The sequence below is a fragment of the Drosophila innubila genome, assembly GCF_004354385.1.
Source record: "Drosophila innubila isolate TH190305 chromosome 2R unlocalized genomic scaffold, UK_Dinn_1.0 1_C_2R, whole genome shotgun sequence".
Lineage (NCBI taxonomy): Eukaryota > Metazoa > Arthropoda > Insecta > Diptera > Drosophilidae > Drosophila > Drosophila innubila.
In genome coordinates, this window is record NW_022995374.1 from 22016604 (window position 1) to 22039434 (window position 22831).

Consider the following 22831-nt stretch of genomic DNA (forward strand, 5'->3'; position numbering starts at 1 on the left):
AATTGTAACCAGCTTTTGTGAATACATTTCGAATGCTAAACATTTGCTACGTGCGTTTTTGGGACAGGTTTTTAAAGCGTCTCGTTTGGGCCATATGGTCGAAAGGTTTTTGTATATTGGCTTCGTGACTTCATGTAAAAACAACACTTATTGTTTTTGCATTTAACCAAAATGATAGCAAACAAGTAACAAAGTGCTGGCTAGTAGTGGACTGACATATACCCTATACTTGGCTGTAGCATAACATGTCTTAATATTAAACTTTTTAAACCCTTAGGTAGCTATAATAAATCTACATTTAACAAGATTATATCTTGATAATTGCGTTTGTTGTTTATTTTTATAGACAAAGTAGTACTTAAATGATCGGAATATGAAGGTAGATGCCAGTTTTTGCCCTTCTACTCGTTTAATAGGTACAGGTTATAAAAATGCTAAACATTTCAGTTTTATCGCACGCCAAACAGAAAACACACGTATGTGTATCTTATCTAACCATTCCATGCATTATAAGTCAGCTAGCTAACATTCTTGAGAACATTAGCTGTAGTCGCTAATTTTCTGGAAGAGAATTCGTTAAGTAAAACTTGAGGCAAATATTATAAAAATATATACGTAAAAGTAACACATTATAACTTCCTAGTATGGGTTTAACAAGCACTGAGACTGTCATTCAAGTTATTCACTGTCTGATTCACTATGCACTTTCATTGACTCACAACAACAAAAATTTGCTTGTTTAATCAGCAGATCTATAAATAAATTATTAATACATTTGCAGCAAAACGTTCGAGTTTTTGGCAATAATTTTCATTGTGAATGTATTTGTTGCCAAAGTGGTCTTCTTATCTGTTAGCCAGCTTGTATGTTTAATTTTTTTTGTTGCAAAATTTGCAATTATGTATGTCATTAGTTCGAACAAACTGATAACAAACACCCAAACAATGTACATGCACTGGAATACGTTAGATAATGTGCAGTGAAACATCTGGTTTCAACAGGAATCGAAACAATCAGAAATTATTGCTTCAACTAATCTCCCAGTGAACACTGTACAGATCCTTTAACTCGAGTTATTGAAAAAATATACAAATAAAATAACCACATATTATAATTACAGTTACACGTTCTTTTTTATTATTCATAGTCGTATTTTCTTTAAGGCTTACATATTAAAATATACGCTTAATTTTAGGTTCATCTATTTATCGGATTATGTTATCAATTTACTTTTGCATCCATTTAACGCATTCCTAAGTTAAAGGTATATGTTCTAAATATTTTTTACAATTTGATAATAAATTTGTTGGTTGATTTCTGGTTTTCGCCACAAAAAGCGTGCATTGATTGATGGATCTGCAACAGTGTGTGTCTCTATAAGCAAATTTTTATTTCTTTTATAATTTTTTCCCAATTTTTTGGTAGGTATGTGTTGTGTGTTGTCTATTATTTGTTATACAACTAACGTAACTTACAGCTACATATATATTTATTTTTCATGTTTTTCATTTTTTCATTTCTCATTTTCCCTTTAATTATGCATTCCTTTTTGCTGCTGTATTCTAATTCAGATATAGTATTTTTAGTTATTGTGCCAGGCACCTACTCCAAGTTCCGATGCCGACGTGGGTGTCTAACCGAACCGGCTACACTTGAAATATACTCTTTTTGTTTTTCTTTAGACCTGTTTTTCATTAACTTATAGCTTATGCGAATTTCCAGTTACAGATGCAACATGCAACATGTTGAATTTCGGTTGATTTTCTTGTATTTTTATGTACAATCTTGAAAAGTGGTTGGACAAACGCCCACAAACACGCCTACAAGACGATCGTTGGGTCGTTGAGTGCTGTCTGTTGATTTACGTATTTAATATTAGAATAATTATTGTATTTACTGTTATTATATTTAATATGCCTAAAGCTAAACGTAGTTGTTTAATGCTTATTTATTTACTTTTGTTAATATGTATACATAGTTTACAATTAGACGATATTTGTTTATATCTGTATATATGTTCTTTTTATGTATGTGTTTAAAAGTATTAATATTAATTGAAAATTATTGGGTAAAAACTTTTGCAACTTATCGAGGTTGTTGTTTTAGATGCGACCAACACATCACAAAAATTAACAGGAGTTACAGTTACAATGTATTTTTGTATGCATTTTGTATAAATGTATTTGATGTACATATGTATTTATATTTATATGTATTTATATAATGCTAGTTAACTATTTAGTTGTCTAGGTTCTTAAGTTATAGCTAAACGTTAACTTAATTATTACAACTAAGGGAATCGCTTATTTATTATATGCTCAATTGTCTCTTCTCTTTTAGCTGTGTGGTTGTGTGTGAGGCCTGCAAGCTGCCCTGTTCATACAATTATTGTTATATTTATGTATATATATATATATATATATATATATATATTTATTTGTGTGCGTGGGTGGGTGTACATATGTATGTGTGTGTGTGTGTGTGTATCGGGGGAGCAACCTTTCGCCTAGCAATTATAATTGCACGTTGGCTTTATACATTAAATTTATTTACAAGAATTTTGAAATTTTGAATTTTGAACAAAAATGCTTGAAACTATCGAAACTCTTTAAAAGTGACAAGTAAAATAAGGAAAATCTATAAAATTCCTTTTAAAAATAACAAGAAAAACATGAGTCAGCAGCTCTTGATGATATCATATCTCATTTCTTCTCTTCTCTTGTCTCCCATTTATTCCGCATGCATGGATCCCTGCTGCTGCTGGGCTGACTGTTCATCCTGCAGGACATTGCGACAGATTTCATATTTGATCACCTTGCCAGGTCCACCGGGTACTATTTGCACTTCAATTTGTGCCGATTGTTGTCCGGCTGCCGCTGCCGCAGCTGCTGCTTGTTGTTGCTGTTGTTGTTGCTGCTGCTGCTGCACATCGGCCTCCTGTAAAAATTGGTCAAAGTCAAAAACTTTAGGAAATCTATTTGTTGATCCATTTCAAGCGTTTCGGCGTAAACCTCGCTCTTTTCAATGCACTATGCAAAATTATAAATTTGTATAGACTAAACTAAATTACGCTCAAGCAAAAAAAAAGTCGGAGACACGAAAATAGTTGTCGATTGGGAGAGAAGGATGGCACTACAGCAAATAGAACAGAAATCTTGGGGATAGACAAAGATAATATACAAATAGATTCGTAGAAAGAAGAACATACAGAGACACAGGCATAAATCACACGCATGAAAGACAAGAAAACAACAACGTAAATAATTATAAAATATATATCTAAATACACATGACAACAACAATAATAATAATAGTATTAAATAATATTAATGGTACATATTTGATTATAAACAATTATCGATAATTTTGAATAGTTTTTTTTTTATACACACCTAAAACGCGCACAGTGAAGCCTTTTTTGCATACGTATTACAAATTTGTAACGTTTTACTGTAGTATTTGATCTATCTGTTCATAATGTTTATAAGGGTTTTTGTTGGTTTATCGATCAATAAGTTTTTGAAATCTGCGACACAAACAAACACACACACGCGACACAACTACACATGCAAAAGTTTCACTTAATTTCTCCTTTTAATTTTTTTCTATTTATCATATTCTTTGACGAGTGTGTGTGCGTGTGCATGGTGTGTGTGTGTGTGAGTTTAAGTAATTTTCTGTAACTTTTGTTTAATGTTCAGTTGATCTTTCGATCTGTTTATTTATTTTTGTATATTTAGTATGAAGTAGTTGGTACAACAAGCTGCAAGTATTTGAAGTTAAAAAAAGGTAATGCATTTATCATTTCAATTAAGTTTTTGTTTGTTTTTTGTTCATTTTGTGTTGTGGTTTGTATTGGTTTACATACATAGATGATAATAAGAACACTGAATAACGCAATACAAGAGGTGGATATATATGTATATGTATTTATATTATGTAGTTCAATTGAATTTACTTTAACTATGGTTACTAAAGTATAAGCTGGGTGAGTTAGATAGATAGTTTAGCCAGAGTTAGGAAAAATCCCAAAACAAGTTCTTGACAGACAGACACAAAAGCCTTTAGATATTTCAACTTTAAGAAGCATATGGTTTTTTATTGTTGTGTTTTGTTGTAGTTGATACTCGGTAACATTTTGCTTAGTTAATAATTAACTATTTAGATTGCATAACTTAGTGGCGGCTGCTTCCACATTAATTTATAGAACTAAGCTTAAAATTAGAATCTAAGAAATTTCTTTTGTATCTTTCATTTGTATCATATCAAAGCAATCGAAAACAAATCGAATTAATTGAACCATATTGATAGAAAATATATTTGTATATGTAAATCTAGAATATATGTATGTAGGTTTATAGGTCGGGTGGGAGGGAAGCTGGGCACTTGGCTATTAGCACTTAGCATACCTGTTGCTGCGATATGGCTGGCTTTGTTTCCAAATGCTGGCGCTGATGCAGCATCAGATGGTTCTTTTGGAAGAATGCCTTTCCACACTCGCAGACATGGGTGCGCACCGTGCAGCCGCCGTTTGGATGTCGCCGATTGTGCTGCATTAATCCGTGCTTGGCAGCGAATCCCTTGCCGCAGCTGGCGCAGAAATGCGATTTGGGTTTATTGGCCGGCGATACGGTGACCACATGCTGTTGCTGCTGCTGCTGCTGGCCCACATGCTGTAGATGCTGTTGGCCGTGTATGGGCATAGTTGGCACGGCGGTGACAACGGCTTGCGGGTGGGTCGAGTTGGCGGCCTGCACCAGCGTTGTCTGTGACATCACCTGACCGGTGGACGATATGATTTGTACGGGCACTGGACTCTGGCCCACCAGATTGGGATTGGCCGTGACCACCGTGCCTGGATTGAGGCTGGCTGTGCTCAAAAAGTGACCAGGCAGCGCGGCTGTCAAAGCGCACAGATCCGTCATAAGACTCTTGTCGCCCGTGTGCAATCTCAAGTGCAAGGCAAGCGCCTCCCGGCTATTAAACGCGCTTCCACACTCGCTGCAAGCATGCAAATAAACGCCAATTAATAAACTAATTCAAATTAAAGACAAAATTCCAATTAGAGACGAACCGGCAAACAAATTGTGGACGTGCCACACCATTGGCATCGGTTGTGGAGACGGTGAGCAGCGTGGAGTTTGATGGATTACTGACAACGGTAATGGTCTGCGGATGTCCGGGGTGATGATGTGGCTGTTGTATCTGCTTAAATTTTAATTTAATTAAACATGACTCTCTCGACTGTATGCATAATCGGGGTTAATACATACCTGTTGATTGGCTATTATGGTGGCACTGCTCGTATTGGGATTGACACCATTGTGCGCTGCACGCACATGTTGATGTAGCTCCGCCTTGGTGAGGAATCCCTCGCCGCAGCTCACGCACGGATGCGCCTGCTCTCCGGTATGTACGCGCCTAAAGGTAACAAGCCAAAAAGTGATGAGAATAATCGGTATGTAAAGGCTTAAGACTATAATTTACCTCATATGGGAAACTAGTGTGCGCTTCTGTAGAAATTCTTTGCCACAAACAGTACAGGAGTGGGGAATCTTGCCGTGAATACGACCGTGATTAACCAGTTGAAACTTGCGTGGAAATGATGCTCCGCAATCAGCACAGACAAATGGATTCAATGAACCATGAAAGCTGCAAACACAAATATAGATTCAGTTTAAGAGTAGTATTATCATTTATTAGATGGGGAAACCTACCGCGAATGCATAATAAGGTGATTCTCCTGTGCGAAACTTTCACCGCATTCCTCGCAGACGTAGGGACGTTCGCCGGCGTGAAATTTACTGTGCGTCACCAAGTGACGTTTGAGGGGAAAGGATCGTCCGCACTCCTGGCAAACAAATGGCCGTTCCCGGCTGTGGACACGTGAATGCGTCAACAGATGATGCTTAAGGGTAAAACTCTTTTTACACTCCTGACACTGATATGGCCGATCGGTGGAGTGCAACAGTAGATGTGTATTTAGACAATGTTTGTGCGCAAAACTCTTGCCGCAATGGGTGCAAATATGTGGACGTTCACCTGTAAATACAACACAAACAAAGAGAGAGGGGGAGAGAGGGGAAGAGAGCGAAAGAGATTGGGATTTGGTTAGACCTGCTCGCTGGTTAAATGGGTATGTGCTAGGAACAAGAACAACCACCTGTGTGCACGCGTGCGTGTGTTGTCAAATGATGTTTGAGCAGAAAGGATTTACCGCACTCGTCACAACTGTACGGGCGCTCCTTCTTGATGGTGGCGTCGGTCTAAAACAAGAAAAATAGAGAAAGACCACGAGAGATGCAGAGAAAATTGTTTACAATTACTTTTCGCACTAATATAAATCATATTCTATGTGGATTCTATGTCTTTTTAATTTATTTCTTGTTTTTTTTTTTTTGTTTTTTTAAGTTAAAGTGTGTGAGTGTTTGTGTAATATTTGTTGGGCTTACTTCGCTGAAATGCATTGATTCCTGTAGTTCGGTCTTTGGGGACAATTCTAATGTGCCTGGCTCCAACTTTAAGTTGGGTGCGTCGCCCTGTGAGTCCTCGTTCTCTTCGAGTCCTTGTATTACTTTCTGTACTTGAACTGAAATACCAGGAAGTATGTCACCTAAGAGTGTTGTTGCACCGCCAACGGAACAATAACCAAATGGTATTCAAAAGGAAGATATCAAAAAATAAAAGAGAAGAAAACAAAGAAAGAAAATCAAAAGTACGAACCAAAACACAAGAACTCAATAAAGCAATAACAGAAAAAACCAAAAAAAATAGCACAAAACTAATAAAATCAATAGTCAATTTAAAACAAAATCAAAAAAAAATTATAGAAGAACCAAATATACGTAAAGCAACGTAAGATAACATATTGTAATGTAGCAAACGCGTATCGTAGCGTAACGTAACATAATGGAATGCAACGTAACGCAACGTAACGGGGGGGAAAAGCAACGAGAACCGAGTAACAGTAAAACCAGTAACCAGTGCCAAAAAGTGTAGCAGTAGGAGAATGGGAGAAGAAGGAGGAGGAGGAGTAGATAATCGAACACAACACAGATTTGAGATGCTTACTTGGTGTTGCGCCTGGCGCCGTCGAATGATGGTGGTGGTGGTGGTGCGATCCGTCGCCAGCGGTGAGTGTGTGCGTGTGCGTCTGATGGTGACCGTGACCGTGGCCGGCTGCAATGGCGCGCTTAATTAGAATCTCATTGCACTCCTCTTGCGTGAGATGCAGTGCACCAATTGAGCTAAAATGCGACTTTGCCGCTGCGGCGCTCGTTGTCAATACGGTTTGTCCAGTTTTGGCATCAACAATGCTGCCATTTGTCAATGTATGCTGATGATGTGCAGCTGACGCTGGATCACCACCTGCTGCTGCAGCCGCAGCCGCTGCCGCTGTCGCTGGATCGACTAATAGATCTATTCGCGCCACAGCCCGCCGCCCGCCGCCATGTTAATGAATTGAGTAAGTGAGAGAGTGAGAGAGAGTGAGTGTGGGGTGGGGTGGGAGAGTGAGAGAAGAGGGGTGGGTGGTGGTGGTAATTGTGGGTGGTGTTGGTAATGCGTGACAGCAATACAAGTAGAGCAAATACAGCAAAAACAGAGTGAAAGAGACAGAAATTGGGATATTTTCAATAAATTCGGTGGGGTTAACAGCGAGCGAGCGGAAAGTAGCGAGTGAGAAATAGAGAGAAAGAAAGAGTAAAGAGATAAACAATTGATTAGCGAAAAACCCACAGAACAATCGATAAATCGATTACAACACATCAACAACGCGTGCGACACGGATATTTGATTTCTCAAATTGATTTCTTTTCATTTAAAACTGATTTTAACGACCACTTACAGTTCTTATCGAGCGAATTTATGCTCAACACCTGTTGACCAGAGTCCTGTTTTTTGACCACCGTCGATGCGGAGCCTGTGGTAATTACTCTGTGAATGGATAGAGATAGAAAGAGAGAGAGAAGAGAGAGAGAGAGAGCATCGAAGCAAAGGGGGAAATAACGAGGCTTAGTTAAAGCGTTTTTGTCTTGTTTTACGTGTATTTTTTTATAATATTTATTATTGTAGATTTGACTATCACTTTTTTCTTTTTCTTTTTCAAGTTTGTTTTTAGAAAACGCACCTTTGTGTTCCGGGCGCAAATGTGTCGTTCACCACGAACATACGACGGACGAGATTGCCCTTATTGCTGGCAGTGAGTGCACCTTTAACATCCTTTTGTACGGCCAATGATCCATCCGTGGATAACAGATAGGGCATCTAAAATAGGTGTGTACACATTGTTTTCAATAAAACTCAGCTGCATTACATATGCATGTATGTACATAGTAAGTATACATACATATGCATGAAGAATGAACAAACTCCACACAAACGGATGATGATGATGAAGATGTTATTTTGATATCGATTTTCATACTTGATTTGCTTGTTTGTTTGTTTGTTCATGTCTGTTGTTAGTTGTTGGTGGTTTGTTTGATTGATTGATTGATTTGTCCCCAAAAACCGAACAGATTACAGGAAATGCAAATGCAAAATTAATTCAGCATTATTCAACACTGATCCATCGTTGCATACAATTAATTTTAAATAATCCGATATATGTTTACATATATATTTTTTTTGTTGATGGTTAGGTTATTAATCTAATAATACTATGCTAATTGTAATTAGTACAAAAGTACAGTCGCGACTGAAATTGGTTCATAGTATTGTATTTTATGTTGCGGTTTGTTGTTTTTGTTGTTCATTTTGCCATGTTAACACGCTACACCTGCGCAACGGCGCGGCAACAGTTGATAATAACACAATGCCAAATGAGAATGAAAGGGAAGCAAGCAGCGGTGGTGGCAGCGGTAGCAGCAGCAGCAGCAGAAGAAGAACAGAAAGAAGAAGACCATACCAACGACAGCAGTAAAGCGCGCGCTTTTCCACACTGCGCTCGGTCTGGTGCAATTGGACTTTTGACAGTTTGTTGAGCGCCAAAACGTAAGCAAGTGTAATCAAAACACACGCACGCACCCCACGCATACAAATGTGCCAACTGGGCGTGTATGCGTGCGTGAGAGAGAGAGCCTCGCTTCTGGTGTGCGTGCGCTGGGAGTGTGTTAGTGTTGAGCATTCAACGAACGGCGGCGAATTGACGAATCTCGCACACATGCACACAAAATGGTTGCCAGCCCATGCGGCGAATTCAAACACAACGAAACATATTCGGCCTGCATGTGTATGTGTGTGTATTCACAATTGTGCTCAAAGAGGCAGGCAGAAACGCAGCGAAACAGGGTTGCACTCTCATGCCAAAGCAAAAAATGTACTGCCAATTGTATAACAAAGTTGTTGTACAAAAACAAAATGTACGCACAAAATGAACAAAAACGCAATATAAAAACCAATATTCAATAAATGTACTTTAAAATTAAATTAATAAGAAATTATCAATTTATTTATCGATTATAATCGATTGCTTTTGCCAACGTCAAACTGCTAATATGCCACCAAACACACGTATAATAATTAAAATGTTATTAAACTTGTGTTATCTTGGGTGTGGGAGATGCTTTGGAATCAGCTGCCACCGCATGTGCAACACAACGTGCGTATTTTCTTCTTCCTTTTTTTTGTGGTTTGTTTGCATACACACAACTCTTCATTCATATGTAGGTAAATACATATGTATGCACATACGTACGTACGCATACTTTTTACAAATACCAAATTATGAATGTTTACGAATGAAATGGAAACGAAAAAATTTCGTATAAATGTATGTTAAAAGAATTCTAACACTCGCTCGCATTCGCATGACCAACGCAGTTACATAAAAGTATATGTAGCTGGTTTTTTCTTGTATTAGCGCCTCCACGTATGTATGTATATCGTACGTGTATACATACAAGAGCACAACTCGGCATACGTAAATACACATATACATATATATGTACGATGCACTTATACATACACAGTTCTGAACGAAACCAACGAGTGTGCGAGCGAACGTACGACGTAGCTGTATCTGTATTAGAGATGGTAACGTGACAAGAATATAATATTTGCCAATACAATTTTGGTTTAAATTGCATTCATACTAACCATTTATGGAAAGTTTTGCATTGCAGATTAGATAAATGTATATAGTTTAAGTTAAAGTGTCGATTGTAACACCATTATACTACAGATACTTTACGTGATATACGTAATTGCGAATTTGAAGTATTCGTGATATTGGCGCACACGACCACGTCATGCGACCATCTCTAATTGGTATGCTTGTGTGTATGTGGCGCTGTTGTTAAGGCAACGACAACGTTGGGAGGAGGTAAAGACGACACAACACGATTCGCTGTAGGAAAGCAACAGCAAGATTATTACGTGGGTGGCGGGGGGTAGCATGGCTAGCTGCCTCGTTGGGTCGATTGGTTTATTTAGTAAAGCAGCTTGCAGTTGCAAAAGCACTCGATATATGTATATATAAAAAAACAAAACGAGTAATGAAAAAGAAATACAAAAAAAGAATTAATATGCAACGAAGGAAATTCTATATGTATACATACAAATTGAGACTCCACTTACCGATTCCCCACCGACAGTGTAGTTAATATTTGGCGATATCTCCAAAACTGATTCTGCGGCACGGTTGCCGTTGTCTGCAAAACTCCAAGCGTAGCCGAAGGGCGGATTGCTCTGTGCAGCGCACATTATAATGAAGCAAAGCAGAAAAAGGGGGAGGCGAAAGAGAAAAAAGCGCAAAATTTCCAAACGCAAATGTAATTGCACTTTTCTGTTGCTTTGTATTTGTATTTGTATTATATGTATATGTATGTATTTATACAAAATCACGTACAAAATACTAGCCTCCTTCGATTCGTCAACGTCGCGCGTTTTGATGTAATTTTCAATATTTCTTTTTCACTTTTTTTTTGATCGCGACAAATATGCGACGAAAACGAGCGACGAGTACGGCGACGAACTACACACACCGAAAAGAAAGTCAACTTGCTTCTGTGGCTAAGGCGGGCGCCATTTTTTTCCGTTCCCTCGAAAAATTCACTTCGTTGGCGTTGGCGTGCTTCTCTAGCTGCTGCTGCCTCAAATTCAATTCATTGATAAGCGCACTTTTGAATTGGTGTGTGTAGGTGTGTGTGTACGCGCTGTGTATTAATGTGCCGTATTTGCAATTAATTTTATAAACAAAATAACGCACACAGTTTTTTTTACCCCCAATATAAATTCACAGACACAGACACCACTGAAAAATTCCTTAGTGTTCGTGTTCGACTGCTGACGCCATTTTGTGTGAGACCAGTGTATACACATGCAATTCAGCACACAGAGTTGCATTATTACAGTGTTTCAAAATCTAAACGACTGCTATTTAATTTCTTCGTTTTACAGCACATGTCATTAGTTCTTTGCAACTGTGTCCTGTGAACAGGACTTTGTGATTAGCAATTCGTGCATTCAGTATTGTGAATGAAACGATTTGTCTAGATATATACATTTTTGAAGACCGATAACCGATAGGCATTATGTTGATTTAATATCGATGTCTATGAAAGTGCAGTCTGTTTTCATAACACATTTTCCTTAGAAGTACAATTCTGAAATAAAACTTGAAATGTCCTTATCGCCGGCTAGTGGCATTGGTCGCTTTTACAAGCACTCGGCCAAAATAATCCGATTTGTGCGCCTCGGCTGTGCGAATCGACCATTCTATCACATTGTTGTTATGGAGGTGCGCCTGCCTTTGATATGTTATAACGAGTTGAAAATACGTAATTAAACCAAATATTGCAATTACAGCGGCGTAAGAATCAACATCAGCCTGTCATTGAGCAAGTTGGCTCCTACGATCCATTGCCCAATGAGAACAATGAACGTCTTGTGGCCCTCAACACGGAACGCATTCGTTTCTGGTTGGGCAAAGGCGCTCACATGTCCGAGCCGGCAGCCGAATTGCTCGGCATCTCAGGACTACTTCCCGTTCACCCTCGCACATATATGAGCGCCTGGCGAAATCGTAGAGCGGGAGCAGAGGCAGCAGCAGCAGCTGAGACCACTGAGAAAGTGGCCGAAACGGCGTAGTGTTGAATTATTTAACATACATATAACTTAACAATAATAAAAGAGATAGTCATTGTTTTTTTTACAATTTATGTGTAACAAGCCGAGATTTCACTAAAACACATGGACGTGTAGAATCAAAAGTGTGGGGTTTTCAAAACCATGCGGCATGTGCCTTAACAACAAATCAAGTACAAATTTAAAAGTGATAGACGAAGGTGGCCAAAGAGATAAATTTGATTGACGATTTCTCCTTGTTTATACGGAAGCTTCAAATGCTCAATGAAGTGAGTGTGTTTAAAAAGCATCTCTAGTCGCTCTTATTAAGCACATTTCCGGCCTTCCTCATTCCATCATCGATGATTTTATCAACAGCTGAAGAAAAACAGATGCTCAGTATTTAAATGTCAAAGGAGAATTAGTACTGAAAAACTTACATGCATGATGTTTAAGGAAATATGGACGCAATAGTTTATGATAAATGATTACAGATCCATTGTTCTCCATGGGCAGCATGCACCAAATAAGGAAGCCGCACTGTGGAAAGATATAATAATAAATAAAGTAGCTCAATTTGTTTATTGATAACTCACCTTTAACAGCCAGTAAAATGGTATTACGTGGGTCAGCACATGCGAGAAGAACTCGATGACGGTGAAGATGCCAAAGGTGACCCAGTAAGTGAGCCATTTGGTGTCATCCTGTTTGGTGCTCGATTCGATGGCATGAATCGAAACGTACGCTGGATACAGCACACCAATAATGTTACACAAGAGCTGAGCGCCATAGCCGAATATCAAATACAGGGCACAGAATGAGGCAGCACCTGTAATTAGAAATCAAAATTAAATTTGATTATTCTTCAAATTAATTCAGTTAATGCTAATGTTTTCCTCATCTACCATAGCGCACAATAGGATTCTCATTGAAAATCTCAATTAACTTTGCTTCCAATGCCTCGAACGCCATGAGCTCAGATCTCTATTTAGCTTGTTGCATGTAGGATGAATCAAAGACGATTGCCCTTTTTGCAGATGTGTCTGTCGTGTGTCGTGTTTCGTCTGTGTGCACATCTGCCCCTTGTGCATCTTTTGTGATCTATTATTAACCTTTTAGCTCTTGTCATGCACTTGATATCGGAACGGAACAGAACACACGCATATGCATATCGCCTATAAATTACAAATGTTCAACTGTACGGTGATCAGTGCCTTCTTCTAGGCCCCAAGAAGACACCCCAATGACCAGTGACCAGTGTTGCATTACACGCCAGACAGAGCGGAATATCTCCTCGAGATAAAATCGATTCTCTTTTCGCTTGCGTGAACGGTTCTTCCAAGTGGTTAATTAATTATCGGTAATTTTTATCTTAAATGACGTCACAGCATATTAAATTCATAATTTCACACTTTTATACTACGTTTTTCATACACACAGTTAGTCAAGTAATTGTTAAGACATAAAGAAACCACATTTATTTTTTAAAATAATTTAACTAGGGACGGTAAATAATGTTTATTCTTTCTTAAAAGGGTAATTAATCCATGCAATTTCATCATGATCTTCAAATTTATGATTTTTATTATTTTACTACTAAAATATCTCAAGAAATAATCATTATCTTTGATAAAAAAAAAAATGAATCAAAATAAAACTAAAATAAAAATAAACTGATTATTTCCCCAGTTTTATTTTATTTTATTTCTTGAGTTTTATTTTGTTGCTCAAAAGTTAGCATAAGTAAAATAATAAAAATCAAATTTATTTAAGTAAATTGTTTTCAGAACCATAAGCACTTAAAAAAAATTTTTACAAAATAAAATGTAAACTTTAAAATCTTGTCAAAACAGTTTCTTGACCAACTGTAGGTATGGAAAGACGAAACACAGGTGGCGCAGGGCGGGAGCTTATTCACACACACACACAAGCACTTGAAAAGCAGGCGACTCACCTGTGCCAATATAGACCACGGGCACTCTGACGTTACGACGTGCCGCCTGTCGTTGTTTTATTTCCATAATATAATCCCAAAGCCACATTAAGGGCTTTTATCCCCAGTTACGTTGGGACTCTCACACACACACACACACGCATGTACAGCTGGATCCACGTATGTATATATATTTACACGTGTGCAAAAACGCCACGAACGCACACACAAACCGTACAAAGTCGAAGCTGAGCTTGGCCTTTGAAATTCTCAATTAAAAATTGATGTTTCTAGTAACTTTTTTTGCGAGAAACAAACGAGAAATGAATGTGCGCTGAAAGTACTCTAGTACACTGATGTATGGAAGTAAACAAAAGAAAAAAAATACAAACGAATATGGAAAGAATTACACCTATACATTTGTGCTTAACATGGTCCATGTGTGTGTGAGAACATTGTGTGAGTTTGTGTGAATCGTTGTGTTGGAGCTGCACAAACTTATACAATTATATTGCACAGTAAACTCAATCTGATTGCAATTGTACAACTGGAATTACAATTACCAAGCTGGCGAGTAATAATCACCTAATTTGGCGCCCGCATTACATATGTACATACATAGTAAAATTCAAGCAGGTTGCGATTGCTATTTATAAATGTCGAATATTCCACTTAGTCACCCTACGTACAACCACGTATTATGTATTTGATAGCATTTTGAGGTGCGGCAAGGCTTTAGCTTCATCCTGTACGCAGTTAAAGGACATGTAGGTTGTTGGCTAGACTTCAGGACTCACCAAAAAATATCTTCACTCTATCGACGCCTGTACGCTGCTCCAAAAGATCCAAGGGTTTTGTCCATGGCTTGGCAGGGTCGTGCAGCGATTTGTTGACGGTTCCCTTGTAGTTATCAAACCACTGCGTTACCTGAGCTAATTGGGCGGTCATTATATTTAACTATTAATTTCAGCAAGTAATTGATTTAATGTGCGTCGCCGACTACTTTCATCAGCGTTCACCTTTCGATTAACGATTCTTGTCGACAGAGCATGCTATCGATCGACCTCCACAACGACCACTGTTGCCAGCTTAGCTATTTTATAGCTGGTTCTGCCCATTTTTAAATTTCGATTGCTATAGTGTTTTTTACCAGTGTCCGTTTTGTTCTGAAAAGCTCAAATGAACGGTCGTTAAAATGAACGAGAAAACTTAGTCAGCAAATTGATCTAGAAATCTAGCTATTTTTTGAAAGACGTTATCGTTAATTTTACCGTCTTGCAGCCTTGAAAGAAAGATATCTTTTTAAAAATGATCTTTAAAGCAAGAATTTGAAAAATTGTACAAAATCATTTTGTTTACTCTCTCACGGGCAGCCTAACAAACACTACAGCCACACTACTTATTTTATAAACTTTTTTCTATTTGCTTGGCGGTTTATTCACTAAATATTAAAACAAATTTTAGGTCTGGATTATTAAATCCGTTAAAAACTCAATAAACTCATAGTTTGTTGAGCCCTGGCCAGCCTTGACAGTTGCTATCCCTGAAAATAAACTTAACAATAATCTGCATTGAATTCTTCGAAAAAATAGTACGCGAGAAGGACGTGCATTTTACAAAATGGCAAAATTAAGCCTTTGGTCTCTTCTAATGTTTACGCTAGTAGTTGCGTTCTATGCACTTTCGGAAACTCTTGCTTATAAAAACGAGCGTCTTCAGGACAAGTTGTGTACAGAGTCTTTTCGTGGCGATCCGACGCTTATGCTCACAGAAGACCAGGACTCAGGAGCGATAATAACACAAGCATGGAATGTGACGCTGCTCAGCGGACACACAAAATCAAATACGACTGCCTGTTTCGAGTGCAGACTAATGATCGTCCGCCGCGGGGTATATACACTATTATCACGCGTCTGAAGTTTCGCAGCGATCCGGTGACCAAGAAATGCATCGACTACATTCAGTTCACCAGTGGAAATCGTTCACCCAGCGAACGCATTTGCAGTGACATCTCCATTGATGGACCCGCGGGTCGTTTGATCTTTGATCAGCGTGATAGAGATGTGCACGTGCATATATTCATTGATAGAGAAAGGCATATATTCGGCGATCCTCTGGAGTTGCGTATGGTGTTGACTGCGCACTCGGAGTGTCAGTATGCTGGCGACTTTTTATGCAATCCCAAGGATCAATACTCGTGCATTTCGCGTCATTTTGTGCGAGACAATATCACCAACTGCATGTATCCCTGCCGTGATGAAGGCACCTGCTTCCACGACGCCTTTGTAACTGAGGAAACAGATACAACAATTCCCATTCTTGAGCAACCTACAGATAAATTATTTAACCAATCTATTGACAGAAATGAAGCCATTGTTACCCTTTTGCTGAGTGAATTGCGATCCTTGTCTGAAAGCGATGCGAATTTATTACGAATTCGTTTGCAGCGAACTTTGCTGGAATTCAACGAGGAGCGTCTGAATGCTGTCAACTTTAAGAACATTAATCCTTAATTAGGACGAATAAAGTATACATAAATAATAATATGTAACACTTTACCTTAAAATATTAAGAATAAACATATGTACATATAATATTACTAATCATTTTGCATTTTTAAAATGTTACTTTTGACTACTTTTCGGTGTTACATTGTCCCAACTGGATTTCGCTCGCCATCATAAAATCACTTAACGCTTTAATCTGTATCTAGATAGCCTAAATACAACTAATTTCTGCCAAAAGAGTCTAGTTGTTTTAAAATATATTTATGTATGAGAAACTTAAAAAGTAATAACAAAAATAACGAGTTTTATTTAACGAAGTATTGCACAGTTAAAATTACTTACTACGGGTATTCTATTATTATTACTAAAAAAAAAAGGCACATTTATTCAAGCTGCCATTAGAGCCTCAGATTTTCAAAGGAAATTGGAAGAAGGTACTTTGGTAAACAACTTAACAATTATACATTTTTGTACTCGACGTTTAACAAAGACTAGTACATTAAGCTCTATGACTAGATCTAGATGGGAAGATTGTATTTCTTGCGAATGGCGATCAGTTCATCAAAGAACAACAAAACTAATGTAGAGTGAGGTGCGATTCGTAGGTAATTCGCCCAAAAGCCTTTGTACATACCATATATGCCCTCTGTTTTTAAAATCTTTAAGAAACAATCTATCCAGCCTTTATAGTAAAGTCCACGACCCTGTGCATCTAGCCCCTGATTGTAGAGACGTGTGCTAATTACATCTGGAGGCGTAATGGCCACTGACATAATCGATCCGGCAATAAGACCAGCACAAAAGGAATTGTATGTCGGATGGGTAACCACATCATATTCAATCAACAGTGCCTTCGTTTTGCCAAATGTGGCAATCTGGGCACCCGAACCCACAGCAGCTCGAGGCAGGGCAGAAAGTGATCCCCGCCATAGACCAATGATGCCGCCTTTCTTATAGGTCTCCCTCATCGCACTCCGAAAAGATGTGTGACCATGTTGATAGCCAACAGCGATTTGGTTTACAGCCTGCGATTGTAGCTGTGTCTTAATCTAAATTGCACAGAGAATGAAAGAGAAGCGTTATCACTGGAAAATTTTGTAGTGTAATTGTATGCTTATCTAAGCCAGAATCATTGGATTGTTTGTAGAGAATTTCAAATTAACAGCACATGACATGTGTATCATCATATCATCATCAAATATTATTTGAATATTATTTGCGCGCATAGATAAGTTGTCTATATGTATGTCTGTCTGCTTTATGTAATAGCCGCAACGCATCGATCGCACTTACCATGAAAAATGGACTAGAAAAATAGGATCCCACAACACCGCCAATGGCGCCCCACATCAAGCCAAGTCCAAAGGAAATATCGCCATTCTTTTTATGCATCCAATGTCTGTCCACAGCCGTTGTGTAAATGCTCAACCTGTTGAGCCCAGATAAATATATAATAAAATCACGTGAATGTGTGATTATGATTTACACAATTTACATACCTGAAGGAGTTGATAATGAACTGAAAGTAAAGCGCGGGGACTAAGCCTTTTTGCAAACCAACAATCCCATCGTTCTTGGCCACAGTGATGAACGCCTGCAATATGCCTTTGTAGGGTTTAACGTAGGAACCTCTTGCCGCCAGTTCTCCCTGCAACTGTATGCGCGTTTTAATAACCTCTATGGGATTCGTAAAAAGTGTGGCCCCCACAGAGGCAAAGCCGCCAAGTACAAAGTCCGATGTGGCCATCACTTGAGACAATTAGCAAACGTTCAGGTTGACTAGAAATAGCTCTGCAGGATTTTTTATGACACAGGCAGCGGCCAATAATAACGCATGTTATGAACGGCAAACAGGCTTTTTTTTTGAGCGTTATAAAAGCATTACTTCAGTAGCAGCTGATTGGCGTATGTATAAGATGTATACGTTTCGCAGACCTCCCAGCGTTTAATTCAAGTGCAAAATATTTAAATGTCAAAGATTCGCGGTGTGAGAGTGAGATTCCCAATAAGAACTATTTCACGGCGTCAGCTGCAGCTGACTGCAGTGCTGCCAACTTCTTAGAGTTGCCATCCCGTAAAAAATTCCGATATGGCTAGATTTTTATTTTAGTTATTTCAGGAAAAAGATGCTCTGATTTTTTGTGCCTTTTTTTTTTTAAATTTTTTGTATATTTTAGCTAGAATTTTTTTAATTTGAACCTTCATCACAATGTTATCCTCTATGTTATCTAGTTTCGAATTTTAAATTTTCATAAAATTTGTTCAATTTTGTTGCGTTTTTTGCATTTTTAAATTTGCAAATTTTATCAAATTTTTCAACGTCAGTGTTGAAACGGAACAATTCACAGCGTCAGCTGCAGCTTCTTAGAGAAAAAATAGCTGTTTCTGGCTGGAAAGTGATCAGCTGTGCGTATTTATAACGCGAAAAATAATCGATAGTCACATCGATATGTAATTATTTCGATAAAATTATAATTTCAGCAGAGTTGTGGCCCTGGCTAGCCTTGACAGTTGCCATCCCTGGCAGAAATGCAAAACAACAAAAGTTCTTAGAGAATTTTAAGCATTTAATAAAATTTAACGAGGGGAAAATACGTGCATGTCTGCATTGAATTTTCTGCACAAATAACACGCACGCAGGACGTTGTGCACATTTAGCAACACGCACGCAGGACGTGCCCTTCACAAAATGGGAAAATCCTGCCTTTGGTCTCTACTAAAATTGATGCTTGCAATTGCGTTCTATGCACCTTCGGAAACTCTTGCTTACAAACATGTGCGACTCCAGGACAATTTGTGTTCAGATAAGCTGATTTACACACTGACTAAGACTTTTCGAGGCGATCCGACGCTTAGGCTCACAGAAGACCAGGACTCGGGAGCGATAATAACACAAGCGTGGAATGTGACGCTGCCCAGCGGACACTCGTCGAACAAAATCAAATACGACTGCCAGTTTCGAGTGCAGACTAATGATCGTCCGCCGCGGGGTATATACACTATTATCACGCGTCTGAAGTTTCGCAGCGATCCGGTGACCAAGAAATGCATCGACTACATTCAGTTCACCAGTGGAAATCGTTCACCCAGCGAACGCATTTGCAGTGACATCTCTATTGATGGACCCGCGGGTCGTTTGATCTTTGATCAGCGTGATAGAGATGTGCACGTGCATATATTCATTGATAGAGAAAGGCATATATTCGGCGATCCTCTGGAGTTGCGTATGGTGTTGACTGCGCACTCGGAGTGTCAGTATGCTGGCGACTTTTTATGCAATCCCAAGGACCAATACTCGTGCATTTCGCGTCATTTTGTGCGAGACAATATTACCAACTGCATGTATCCCTGCCGTGACGAAGGCACCTGCTTCCACGATGCCATTGTAACTGAGGAAATAGATACCACCAATGTGGCCATATCTGCAATAACATCTCTCATATTCACAATGCTGGGCGTGGGTTTCTGTGTGTGGATCTGCTGGAAATATTGGAACTGCATCACAGTTCAACAACACGCCCATGAAGCTTCTGCCGCTCGTTTTAATCAGCGACGTGCACGGGTAAGTACAATAATTGTATATGTGATTTAATAAATAACTCATAATGAAACGTTCTGTTATTAGTCTGACGTGCCAACTATTGAGTTGCCCACAGCACAATCATATGATGGGGTGATGACACATGATCTATCGCCCAATTCGCAGGAACATCAACAGCAGCAACCGGCAACGCCTAAAGATTTGCCGCCCAGCTATGAATCACTCTTCCCCGACAGATAAAGGCTGTCTACTAACCGAGAGTAGATTGCCCCGTTTTGTGCCAGACCGAACCAAAAAATGTTGGCGCCAAACTAAACAAATTTTTTCCATCAAGATTGTTGTTTTAAAAATTTAATTACTTACTATGTAATTTATTAATTACTATATTAGGTGATTGCTTAATTGGCTTGTAATTACACCACAACAAACTAGCAAAAGGAGAAGGCCAATGTAAATATGCACATTTGTTGTAGCGTTAGGACTGAAAGTATGTTTTTCGGTATTCGATTAGCTTTAGGCAGCTTCTTAGATTATTGTTTGAATGTAAGACTCTCGCAAATGTGTTCATATTCGAACAAATCAAGTACAACAATATCACTTTAGTGTATTGCGTCGTAACTATGAGATTCCCCTGTTTTAATTTAATAAATTCTTGTATATATGTTTTGTTTATTTTATAATATCGAATAGTATTGCTTTTATATTAAAATGTTTGTAGTGTTTAAGCAGAGCTCAACTAATCTCAAAATGAATTCAACACTAATGAAATCTCAAGCAATTATAAAGAAATTATATCAATTAATAAGTATATAAGATAAAGCATCCAAAACTAGTTAGCGCAAATTCGGAGATTCCGTTTAACTAATTGTAACATGTACTATAATAATCACTAATGTGTATTAGACCCACAAATCTAGCGGAATTCCATCTAGTTGTACCTGTATTATATATGCTTATAAATAGGGAGAAAGACATAAAACTACACATATAAAACAACAATTATGCTATTGTGAGCCGTGAGCCTTGTTGTCAATTGTTTAAGCGATATGGTTTTTTGTAAGCGCAGCTAACGTATATACTTGAAATATGTAACTGCAAATTCAACATAAGCAGTCAATTTGTCTCATAGCATACTCATATATACGTATTTTACCTATAAATAAACCAACTAAATGTTAAAACTCAACTGTGTGTTTTTGGTAATGCTGATTGTGGGTCTGGGGAATTGGGCGAAAGTAATAAGCGTAAGTCCAATTTACAGTTAACGTTTTTTGTTTTTGGCAATCTGCTCGACACTGGTTTCATCATATGGTGACACAGAGCCGGAGCCCGATGACTCAGCACGTGGCTTAAACAAAATAAAAAGCAAGAAAACCAGTTGCAATCATGAATTTGGGTTTCGTTTGGACAATTGCGCATGTGGAAAGTTTAGTTGAATGCTAACGAGTACTTCGGCAAGAATTTGTCACACTTTTGGTACCATTTGGTTAATTGTCGAAAACTGCTTGAAAAACCTTTCAAACATTGACCTGAACTCGTGCACTTCAATTCAATACAGTTGATCGTTTGATCTTTTTGAAAGTACGTGTATTCAATGCCAATGTCAAACGGTAGCAGAAACAAATCTTCAAAATGTCTGTTTGCCTTGGCGAAGTTCAACATCAATCAAATAAATTATTATTAAGTACAAACAATCAAAAGTAAAGAGTGTTAATTTTGAACACAAACTTAGACTTTGAAGTCAAACCAACCAATGTCAATGCACTCTCCATCGTAATGCCCTACTTCAGGGTTAGTATCAGCAGTACCCTAAATTATAATATGCCAATTGCATTACCCAATCATAATTACCACTTGTTGTAATCAGTTTACTTTATCTTAACCAATTCTGATAACGTATAAGCATCGTATACACCTTTATATACAGAGAGCAGTAATCTTAGTAAGAACGCAATTTGTTGCCGAAGCTAATAGCTTACTTCTATATTTTAACAGAGCCTGTTACTAAGTTATAAATTTCAGACATATAAATGACAATCTTTAAAATTATTTTTGAATCTCTGTGTGATAGGAAATGCCTACAGCTTGATGAAATTCATGTGTATTACCTATACTCTAGTCATGGGTAGTATCAATATTTTGGAAAATAGGTAACAATTACATACAACCATTTATGCTCAAGCAGAACTAACAGCAATTATTTCTATAGAAATTACCTTTTTTTTTTATTTAATATTTTTTATCTTACTATGTATCTTATGATATACTAAGTAAATACAGTAAAAGTCTCCTGCAAAGAGTTTTACAATTTAATTATTTAATATGTCACGCTTTGGCAATTGGCATTTCCGATCTCTTAAAACTAATATAGCGTACAGGTATCATGTATAAAATAAACATGTGCAGAGTTCAACAAACTGTATATTAAAAGTATTAATAAATATATAGCGTAATCCATACACATTTAAATTAAATATAATAGGACTAATGAAATGATTTTAAAAATAATAATACCGTTAAGTTAAAGTCTGATATAATTTAAAGAGTATTATGTTGTCGGTGTCTTTTGCATAGTATTTATGACTATTTATTTAACAATTAGCGTGTCTGTGGGCGTGTAAGCAAGTCAAGTCAATGTGTTTAGGGCCACGCCCTAAGAGGTGCCCTTTAAGAAGCCGACAAGGCGAAAAGCCGAAATTATTTCGAGACAATTTGGCTGCGTTTTATTTTTAAAAGCAGATATCAAGAAGCACGAAATGAAGAAAAATTAATGACAACAACGGC

At 37.9% G+C, this 22831-nt stretch overlaps 5 protein-coding genes and 1 pseudogene across 23 annotated transcripts; 3 read left to right on the forward strand and 3 right to left on the reverse strand.

Annotated features, from left to right (window-relative positions):
• Positions 1-1318: 1318 nt before the first annotated feature.
• LOC117785669 (gastrula zinc finger protein XlCGF26.1) lies at positions 1319-11302 on the reverse strand. 18 transcript variants are annotated; one of them, XM_034623827.1, is made up of 13 exons: positions 10850-11297; positions 10579-10689; positions 8129-8265; positions 7847-7935; positions 7072-7419; positions 6453-6634; positions 6161-6266; positions 5718-6042; positions 5488-5652; positions 5274-5421; positions 5075-5208; positions 4410-5001; positions 1319-2937 (listed from the first exon to the last, which is right to left on the reverse strand). In XM_034623827.1, exons 3-13 carry the CDS (start codon positions 8263-8265, stop codon positions 2731-2733), a joined length of 2433 nt encoding a protein of 810 aa, XP_034479718.1. In that variant the 5' UTR covers positions 10579-10689; positions 10850-11297; the 3' UTR covers positions 1319-2730. The 18 variants fall into 18 exon arrangements, with proteins under 18 accessions (XP_034479718.1, XP_034479717.1, XP_034479716.1 ...); XM_034623826.1 differs by having other exon boundaries at positions 5075-5205; positions 6164-6266; positions 6453-6613; positions 10579-11298; XM_034623825.1 differs by having other exon boundaries at positions 6453-6613; positions 10579-11298.
• A 190-nt stretch (positions 11303-11492) lies between these two features.
• LOC117785673 (probable 28S ribosomal protein S16, mitochondrial) lies at positions 11493-12144 on the forward strand. The gene is made up of 2 exons (XM_034623843.1): positions 11493-11740; positions 11809-12144. Exons 1-2 carry the CDS (start codon positions 11624-11626, stop codon positions 12088-12090), a joined length of 399 nt encoding a protein of 132 aa, XP_034479734.1. The 5' UTR covers positions 11493-11623; the 3' UTR covers positions 12091-12144.
• LOC117785672 (receptor expression-enhancing protein 5) lies at positions 12143-15030 on the reverse strand. 2 transcript variants are annotated; one of them, XM_034623841.1, is made up of 4 exons: positions 14797-15030; positions 12663-12895; positions 12507-12606; positions 12143-12444 (listed from the first exon to the last, which is right to left on the reverse strand). In XM_034623841.1, the coding sequence occupies exons 1-4, from the start codon at positions 14945-14947 to the stop codon at positions 12380-12382; spliced, it is 549 nt and encodes a 182-aa protein (XP_034479732.1). In that variant the 5' UTR covers positions 14948-15030; the 3' UTR covers positions 12143-12379. The 2 variants fall into 2 exon arrangements, with proteins under 2 accessions (XP_034479732.1, XP_034479733.1); XM_034623842.1 differs by lacking the exon at positions 14797-15030 and adding an exon at positions 14021-14236.
• A 501-nt stretch (positions 15031-15531) lies between these two features.
• LOC117784581 lies at positions 15532-16539 on the forward strand (annotated as a pseudogene).
• A 227-nt stretch (positions 16540-16766) lies between these two features.
• Positions 16767-18519, reverse strand: LOC117783590 (solute carrier family 25 member 35-like). Its single transcript, XM_034621046.1, has 3 exons — positions 18006-18519; positions 17800-17935; positions 16767-17555 (listed from the first exon to the last, which is right to left on the reverse strand). Exons 1-3 carry the CDS (start codon positions 18251-18253, stop codon positions 17025-17027), a joined length of 915 nt encoding a protein of 304 aa, XP_034476937.1. The 5' UTR covers positions 18254-18519; the 3' UTR covers positions 16767-17024.
• A 499-nt stretch (positions 18520-19018) lies between these two features.
• On the forward strand, positions 19019-21233 carry LOC117785387. The gene is made up of 2 exons (XM_034623355.1): positions 19019-20068; positions 20132-21233. Exons 1-2 carry the CDS (start codon positions 19196-19198, stop codon positions 20285-20287), a joined length of 1029 nt encoding a protein of 342 aa, XP_034479246.1. The 5' UTR covers positions 19019-19195; the 3' UTR covers positions 20288-21233.
• Positions 21234-22831: the final 1598 nt, after the last annotated feature.

Coding starts and splice junctions, on each gene's coding strand:
- LOC117785669 (XM_034623820.1), bottom strand. CDS start 10,704: ATGTGCGCTGCACAGAGCAATCCGCCCTTCGGCTACGCTTGGAGTTTT. Junction 6,635..7,071: donor GGCGCCAGGCGCAACACCAA/GTAAGCATCTCA, acceptor ATTGTTCCGTTG/GCGGTGCAACAACACTCTTA. Junction 5,002..5,074: donor CGTCCACAATTTGTTTGCCG/GTTCGTCTCTAA, acceptor GCATGCTTGCAG/CGAGTGTGGAAGCGCGTTTA.
- LOC117785673 (XM_034623843.1), top strand. CDS start 11,624: ATGTCCTTATCGCCGGCTAGTGGCATTGGTCGCTTTTACAAGCACTCG. Junction 11,741..11,808: donor ATCACATTGTTGTTATGGAG/GTGCGCCTGCCT, acceptor TTGCAATTACAG/CGGCGTAAGAATCAACATCA.
- LOC117785672 (XM_034623841.1), bottom strand. CDS start 14,947: ATGACCGCCCAATTAGCTCAGGTAACGCAGTGGTTTGATAACTACAAG. Junction 12,607..12,662: donor CATTTTACTGGCTGTTAAAG/GTGAGTTATCAA, acceptor ATCTTTCCACAG/TGCGGCTTCCTTATTTGGTG. Junction 12,445..12,506: donor TTTCCTTAAACATCATGCAT/GTAAGTTTTTCA, acceptor GTTTTTCTTCAG/CTGTTGATAAAATCATCGAT.
- LOC117783590 (XM_034621046.1), bottom strand. CDS start 18,253: ATGGCCACATCGGACTTTGTACTTGGCGGCTTTGCCTCTGTGGGGGCC. Junction 17,936..18,005: donor TTCATTATCAACTCCTTCAG/GTATGTAAATTG, acceptor TGGGCTCAACAG/GTTGAGCATTTACACAACGG. Junction 17,556..17,799: donor TTTCTAGTCCATTTTTCATG/GTAAGTGCGATC, acceptor TGTGCAATTTAG/ATTAAGACACAGCTACAATC.
- LOC117785387 (XM_034623355.1), top strand. CDS start 19,196: ATGGGAAAATCCTGCCTTTGGTCTCTACTAAAATTGATGCTTGCAATT. Junction 20,069..20,131: donor TTAATCAGCGACGTGCACGG/GTAAGTACAATA, acceptor TTCTGTTATTAG/TCTGACGTGCCAACTATTGA.